Source organism: Piliocolobus tephrosceles, chromosome 11, assembly GCF_002776525.5.
Source record: "Piliocolobus tephrosceles isolate RC106 chromosome 11, ASM277652v3, whole genome shotgun sequence".
Taxonomy (NCBI): domain Eukaryota; kingdom Metazoa; phylum Chordata; class Mammalia; order Primates; family Cercopithecidae; genus Piliocolobus; species Piliocolobus tephrosceles.
In genome coordinates this window covers 119,487,253-119,495,557 of record NC_045444.1, presented here as the reverse complement: position 1 = coordinate 119,495,557, position 8,305 = coordinate 119,487,253, and the positions used below count along the sequence as shown (strand labels likewise).

Below are 8,305 nucleotides of genomic sequence, written 5' to 3'. Positions count from 1 at the left end.
GCTAGTTTTTTGTATTTTTTAGTAGAGACGGGGTTTCACCGTGTTAGCCAGGATGGTCTCGATCTCCTGACCTCGTGATCCGCCCGTCTCGGCCTCCCAAAGTGCTGGGATTACAGGCTTGAGCCACCGCGCCCGGCCACTACCAAATTACTCTTGAATGTGTAGACTAAGATGTTTTGAGATGTTCAGAGGCTTGGAAAACAGATCTGTCCATATTCTGCAGTAAATAGAAAAACCAATTCAAAATGCAGACTTCTAGAAGGTGAGTGTCATAGCATAAAGGAACCCCTCCACCAGCACGGACCCCCACAGGGCCCACTGTCCTTGGCACGGCTGCCCACACAGGGCAGCTGTGGTAGGCTTCTGTGCCCTGAGCCTTTTCTGCGCCCCTTGTTGTGCAACTTCAGGAAGTGTGTTAGAGCCACATCCTTTGCCCGGCGGCTCAGACGGAATCTTTACTTCACTCGTTGACCACTCAGAACAATAACAGCTGCCACTCGCTTCCTGAGCTTAATAACAATGGCTCAACCGTTCACCTCCCGGATGCTTATGACGGAACAGCTTTGAGAAAGTTGTTTTGTTTTCCCTCTCCAAAAGCCATGCCGCCCAGAGATACGTGACAGCCACCGTCAGGGACCAGGGACTTGAGTCACGAGTGTCTCTTCTTTAGAACTCACCAGAATGGCTCAGGTCACTGGAGTTCTTCCAAATCCAGAAAGAATAATGAAAGAGTCTACGAGATGGATATTTTCTAACTCTTCATCTAAACTTGCATTAAAACCCAGGCTCTACAGAAAAAGACAAAATTTAGCTGGGCATAGTGGTGCACACTTGTCATTCCAGTTACTCAGGAGGCTGAGGTGGGAAAATTGCTTGAGCCCGGGAGCAGAGGTAGCAGTGGGCCGAGATCGTGCCACTGCATTCAAGCCTGGGCTACAGAGCGAGACCCTATCTCAAAAACAAAACAAAACAAACAGAAAACACGTGGGGGTGCTCCCATCTTGACTCAAACAATCAATATCCTAGATACAATCTCAACCTCAAGAAAAGACAGGAAGTTCACAGAGAACATTGATGTGATAGGGGATTGTGGGTAGTTTTAATTTTCTGCTTTATTCCTCCCAGTGGGAAGGATGTCAGAAAGGACGCAAGGGCCAAAAGGTTATAGGATGGAGCCGAAGGGCCCCTTTTGCTTCAACTGCGGCCCTGGGTTTGAGACAACCATTTATGCGACACGTCTGAGGCTGCTCCAGGCCTCCCTGGCCACCCTGGAGCTGGCCCATGAGGGTGGCTTGCAGGGCCTCAGACTCTTCCTCACTCTCCCAGAGAGGGGCCATTTCAAAGGCAGCAGCAGCGTCCCAGCTCAGTCTGCAGTGAGCAGCTCAAGATGGGCACCGCTTCTCTTACAGGAGAGTCACTTCCCTTTCCAAGTCAAGAAAGGAGTTTGGGCTTTACAAGAAACCTGCTCTCTTGGTGTGGGACAGTCAGGCCCGTGGGGCTGAGCCATCCTGCCTTCCTCTGGCTTCATGCAGGGCTCAGAGCACTGCCCCGACCCTCCCCCAACCAGGACAAGCAGTGCAAGCTAAGTCCAGAAGGTTCTCAGAGTTTGAGTGGCACAGCAGCTGTTGAACAACTGCTTAACAGTTCCAGAGCCTACTCAGGTCCCTGAAGACAGGAAGCCCACAGCCCAAAGAGCAGAGCTGAGGGAGATGGAATTCCAAAATTTACCCCTCTTCCCCGCCACTCCCAGCACTGCCTAGAATCCTCTAAAGCACCTCCAGTTCCCCACTGTCTCCACCGTCCTCCTCGGCAGCTTCCTTATGCTGAGAGGTATGTGTGTGATCTCTACTTTCCAGCAGTTTCTTGGCAGTCCTTGTCCAAGGCCACATGGCTGGCAAAATTGGACTTGAACCCAGATCCCAGCCGAGAATGGAGTCTGCTTTCATTCTAGGGGCACCTTGCTGATTTACCACAAGCGACAGATGCCACCTGGGATCAAATATTATCTACAACCATGTGAAGGATGAGAGGCCAAGTTCTCTGAGAGGCCACATTGCCTTGTCTCCCTGCCCTCTGGGCAGAGTCCTGGGCTCATCCTTCCCCAGACTCCAGCCAGGTCTGGAAACACCTTCTGGGCTGGAAGGAAGAAAGCTTAGCCGGGGAGGCCGGGAGGCCTGGCTGTGAGTTCCAACTTCCGCAGTTCTCAGCAACACTCATATTTAGAACGAGGGGGTTGGATGAAGTTACAGTTTGCATCCTGCCCTCCCATCTCGGATTTTTTTTTCAAGTCTGTGAAAGATGGAGTAAGGGAAAAGAGTCCCCCAGGTGAGGTGGCTCCTCTCCCTGATTGATACGGGGCTGTCATGGGTTATGACATGTGGGCCAACTCCATGAAGCTGGTCTGCAAAGAACAAAGATGAGATCTTTGGTGTTGACAAGAGAACGGAAGTCTCCAGGAAAAGAGCTAAAGTCACTAAACTAAGAAACGATGAAAGCCGTTCGGAGCTTCACTTGGCAAAGTTTCAGTCCAGATTCTTATTTTGGGGAGCCTCGTATTCTGGTGGCACTGAACAGGCTCAGGTGTCAGGAATGAGTTATTTAGAAACTGTGGCTAAGCTTAGAAAAGACTGTGAGGTTTTGCCTCAACATGAAAAGAGGAACTTGAGTTAAAATAGGCAGAGATCAATAACTGCTAAAGCTTCCCCGAAGGGCTCTGAGTCTGCTTAATTGGGCATGAGTGTGCACTTGGTCCTCAGTAGACATCTGCTGTCATTTACTCTTGGAGGTAGATTCTGATAGGTGAGTCCACCTAGGAGAATCCTATGAGAATTCTCCTTTAATTCACCTTGAAGGGAAACCTCTTCAGACCACCTAAGCCCACAGTTCCCTGTACCACATCGGCTACTGAGGAGGTCACGGGCCTAGTGCCAGGGTCAGGAGTAGATATGTCCAGCAGGGCTGCCCTTCTTCTATGAAAGCTGCCCACCCACTGCCCTGGCTGAGCAGAGACCTTAAGGAGCCACGCTGCCCCACGACTCTGTCCCCATCTCCGAGAGTAGAGGGGGGCATCTGCTTGAAGACAGCCAATTCATACACAGACTGGCAGCCCCTCAGTGGCCCATGCAGAGAAAGCCATGGAGGCTGAGCCATCAGACTCCCTCTTGGGACTGGGGTCTGAGAAGGAAGGCTGCTGGCGGGGAAGAGCGGCCCCACAGAGAAGAGCTGAGCCATGGGAGAAGCCGCGTGCAGACCGTCTGCTCTTCTGGTCCCAAGGCCCTGGGGCAGCCTTCTCCTTCCTGGCTCTGCACATCTTCACAAAGGCGGCCCACCCCTTAACCCTTACAGAGTCCGCCAAGGTGAGTTGCTGTTCCCTGCACCGCCCCCACCCCCCCCGTAGTCCGATGAGGCCCCGGATTTCATCAGCAGTTCCCAGGGTCACAAGACGTCACAGTAGCAAGAGCGTGATGGTGACAGAGAGGGGCAAACCGGAAACGCAGTCTACACATTTACAGGCCGTGGGTGCCAACTCTACTAGAAGCCACAGAGTCATGTCTTTTCCAGTCATACTTAAAGTTTTCTTCACTTTGAAGGAAGAGAAGAAACCACAAAGGGAAAAAAGATCAAAAGCATCGACCAACTTTTAAATTAAGAGAGTTTGCCGACTCCTCGTAGCAAACCACCTGTCACAGATGCCAACTCTGCCAGAATAGCTCATGCCCTTCTAGACTTGGAAAAAATGGTAGAGGTCATTGAAGCCAACTGCCTGCCCCAGGCAGGGCTCCCCTCCACCAGTCACATCCCACACATGGTGAAGAGTCCATGTCAGAGACAGATATTCTCATGGCAAATAGCTGCCAAGCGCTGGAAAGGACGTTCTTGTACTAGGTGTGCCAACATCTGCTCCTGGCGACTACTAAGAACCGGGCCAAACCTGCGGGCGCCCTAGGCCAGTGGAAAGCCTTCCAGCAGATGTGCCTTAGAGGCTGCAGTGGATGCAGGGGCAGGAGGATAAGGCAGCTGGCAGCACGACCAGCCTGACTACACAGGGAGTGGTTCTGCTTGAGCCCAAACTCACATCTCCCAAGGAGGCCTTGCAGCAAACAGCCCCTGGACCAGGCTGCATCACACATGCCCCTTGGGTTTCTCTCAACCACATTGCTCCTCGAACCAATTCCTTCCATCCTCATAAACCGTCTTCCTGAGGGGCTTCTCCTCACCAGGCTCTCCCTCTTGACAATTCCTGGGGGATTTTTGCCCCCAGGGACTTGCCTGTGTTTTGCTCCCACCTTGAGTCCAGCTCCCTGTCTACTACTGCATCCTAGTTCTGCACACAATGAATCATTCCTTTCAAGCTTTGAAACCGGAGTGTATCCTGCCTCTCCCCTCCCACTTCCACTTTCTTTTCAACCAAACTTCTCCAATGCCGCCATTGCTCTTCCATGACATGATGTCCAAACCCCTGTCTACCCCGGCTACTCTGCTTGGGACGTGGATGCACTGCAGTGTCTCTTACTCTAGTTCCTGAGAACTGAGCATCTCTCTCTCTCTGTCACACACACACACACACACACACACACACACGCACACACATCCCCCCTGCCCCCCACTGGGGATGTGGAAACTTTGTCTCCTTCCTTCTTGCCACCCCCATGTGCTCTTCATGCAGCCGGATAAGAATAGCTCTCCTGGCTTCCACACACTCAGTTGTCACATTTTGTGGCAAAACAAAGCCTTTAGTAAACTGTGCTTAGGGTGGCCTTCCCCCGGCTTGGATGGGTGCAGCTGATTTTTCTTTTTAAATTTAACTGCAGCCAGGCGGGGTGGCTCATACCTGTAATCCCAGAACTTTGGGAGGCCGAGGTGGGAAGATCATTTGAGGTCAGGAGTTTAACACCAGACTGGCCAACATGGAGAAACCCCATCTCTACCAAAAATACAAAAATCATCTGGGCATGGTGGCAGGCGCCTGTAATCCCAGCTACTCGGGAGGCTGAGGCAGGGGAATCACTTGAACCCAGGAGGTGGAGGTTGCAGTGAGCCGAGATCACACCACTGCACTCCAGCCTGGGTGACAAGCGTGAAACTCCAGCTCAAAAATAAAATATTAAAAAAAGTGAACTGCAAGTTTTGCACATTTTGGCTTTGCATGGTGAAATCAGATGCCGTGAGTATCAGCCTCGGACAGAACGGAGTTCTACAAATGGAAAGGCTCTGTTTTGTGCTAGTCTCGGAGCCCCTCAGAAAACATGGTCTGTTCTCCTGTAAGTTCACCTCCCTTCTCTCCCTCCTGAGCCACTTCCTCTCTCTCCTTTGAGAGATGAAGACAACAGTTGGCCAAGCCACAGCCCTTCCTTTCCCTTCATCTCTGGGCAGTCTGTTTCACCTTCGTTTCCTCTTCATACCCATGGACCACAAATAGCCCGTGGCATGCAACTCCGTCCTGTCACAGAGCAGGGTCACTTGGAGGGCCACAGTGTACCAGCTAAGCCACCCCACAAACTCCTGGGAGGAAGCCAGGCTCAGCCAGGCCTTCATGTCCGGCTACCTGTGCATGAGCTTTCTTCCTCATTGTTTCCACCCCTTCTCTGCCAGTATCGGCTGGAGTCAGGTTCAGATTTCTAGGTTTATAAAGGACTCACCTGAACGGTGAATTTGTCATCTTCATTGGGCAGAATTCTGTAAGTGTAGACGCAATTCTGATACCTGAAATAGATCAAAGACTTTATTAGAACCCATGCAGGAAAACCCGGTTTCCTCTTAACTGAAAAGACAAGACTTCCTGACACAGCTTGAGGAATCTGGACACAAGTGTCTGAATTTCGGAGCTGACCATTCTCTAAGATGGAGGTGAGCCCTGACGTCCAGCAATCCTGGGCTGAGGCACTCTTATTTCCCCACTGCTTCTGCACTCAGAGCACCAGGAAAAGGTGGGGTAGAGGGTCATTTAGGTGGGGACCTGGCAGCTACAGGGTCTGATCCAAAGGAGTCTGCCACGTGGAGGGGTTTCTTAACCTCTCAGCTGCCAAGAAGATAAAGTAAGAGGGGGTGTTTGCGAGTCAGGCACGGTGGCTCACGCCTGTAATCCCAGCACTTTGGGAGGCCAAGGAGGGAGGATCACAAGGTCAAGAGATTGAGACTATCCTGACCAACATGGGGTGAAACCCCATCTCTACCCAAAATACAAAAATTAGCTGGGTATGGTGTCGTGCGCCTGTAGTCCCAGCTACTCGGGAGGCTGAGGCAAGAGAATCGCTTGAACCCAGGAGGCGGAGGTTGTAGTGAGCTGAGAACGTGCTACTGCACTCCAGCCTGGCAACAGAGCGAGACTCCGTCTCAAAAAAAAAAAAAAAAAGGAGGATGTGTTTGAGGAAGAAACACGATTCCAGTGGGCCTGAGCATAGCGGCCTATGGTGAATGGGAGCCAGGCACAGCCGCAGAGGGGCCACCTGGCCAGGGCAGGGATCCCTCGTTCCCACCGAGCTCCCGGCTGCCCCGAAATGGCTTCATCCCCTTGGACACTGTGCCCCGTGGATTATCTCCCAGAGATTGGCCACCAGCAATACCGAGACCTGGATTTGCCCCAGCAACTGGAGAGCAAGTCTTGGGATTGTTTCTAACAAGAAAGTCCCAGGAATCCCAGATTCTCTTCTCTTTCTAGAAGCTCTACCTTCCTTTGGCATAGTCATCCCTAACGTGAGGAGGAGACGATAGTTTTTACTTTCCTAAAACCTCTGAGAGGAAAAGGGAGCTGTCAAGTGCTAGCACCTTGGGAGAGGGGCACACTGGGGTGGTCCTCAGCCTACTGAAACCCTGGCAGCAGCTAACACCCATGGAATCCATCAGCTGCTGAGGCCAGCAGGCTGTCAGGAGATCGGGGGAAAGCTATTTGGATTTTAGGCCCTTACTTAAAGCTGCTGGTCTGTTCCCACCCACCATAATCTTGCCCTGTTTTGCTACTTCAGATTCTCATGAGCCTGGAAGGCTTGCCTGGCCCATAGAGCCCTGTAGACAGGACTAGCCTCTGTAATTAAGCCAGTGCTTCAGTGTAGAAGCTACACACACTCACCCCGTCCCAGGTACAGGCACTCCACTGAGCATCTACATATGTTACTGATATGTTATTGTTTAACTAGATTATTATTTTTTTTTTTTTTTTTGAGATGGAGTCACTCAGGCTGGGAGGCTGTGGCATGATCAAGGCTCACTGCAACCTCTGCCTCCCAGGTTCAAGCAATTCTCCTGCCTCAGCCTCCCAAGTAGCTGGGATTACAAGCTCTTGCCATCATACTTGGCTAATTTTTGTATTTTTAGTAGAGATGGGGTTCTTTTTCTTTTTTCTTTTTGAGATGGAATTTTGCTCTTGTTGCCCAGGCTGGAGTGCAATGGTGCGCAATCTTGGCTCACGGCAAGCTCTGCCTCCTGGGTTCAAGCGATTCTCCTGCCTCAGCCTCCCAAGTAGCTGGGATTACAGGCATGTGCCACCACACCCGGCTAATTTTGTATTTATAGTAGAGATGGGGTTTCTCCATGTTGGTCAGGCTGGTCTCGACTTCTGACCTCAGGTGATCCACCCACCTCAGCCTCCCAAAGTGCTGGGATTACAGGCATGAGCCACTGCACGGGATCCTGTTTAACTAGATTTTTAAAAATATATACTAACTTTAAAAAATGAAAACCATACAGAAAGATATAAAATGAAAAATAAACATCTCCTTCCCCTCTTCTTAGATTTCCTATTCCTGTTTGTAACTAAGTTCAGAAACTTTAAACATATCCACAAGATTATATATACATATCTTTTTAGATGCCAATAATATCATACTATATATACCATTTTCTGAAATTTGTTTTTTTTCACCGAAAAAGATCATAGAGGTCTTCTCAAGCCAACTGAGAGATGGTTTATTACCATTTGCATCATGTTTCACCATGTGCTGTACATGTGTTGACGTTTATTAGTGATTGTAGATAAATCACTAGAAGGTGACAGCTGGCTAAATGACCTGGAGATTTGCTGTTTTAATAGAGATTACCAACTGTCTTCCAATGCAGTTGTGGCCTTTTTTTTTCTCCTACTAACCGGATATGAATGTGTCTGTTTCCTCACACTCTGCCAACTGGCTGTTATCAGACTTTTTAATCTTTGTAAATCTGAGAGGTGAGAATGATAACTTGCTTTAATTTGCCTTTCATTATGAGGAAGGTCCTTCAGCATGTTCTCATGTTTAGTTATCTGTATTTCTTTTTCTGTGAATTCCCTTTTGTGTCTTTGGCTTGCTTATTTTGGTATCATTTTTTGCTTAGT

At 50.0% G+C, this 8,305-nt stretch overlaps 1 protein-coding gene across 1 annotated transcript in view; it reads right to left on the bottom strand.

Annotated features, from left to right (window-relative positions):
- Positions 1–8,305, bottom strand: part of INPP5D (inositol polyphosphate-5-phosphatase D) — a 158,365-nt gene that overhangs the window by 132,305 nt on the left and 17,755 nt on the right. Inside the window, exon 2 of the mRNA XM_023188609.2 lies at positions 5,640–5,703. Coding sequence (XP_023044377.1) covers positions 5,640–5,703 — 64 coding nt within the window. The remainder of the gene's footprint in view (positions 1–5,639; positions 5,704–8,305) is intronic.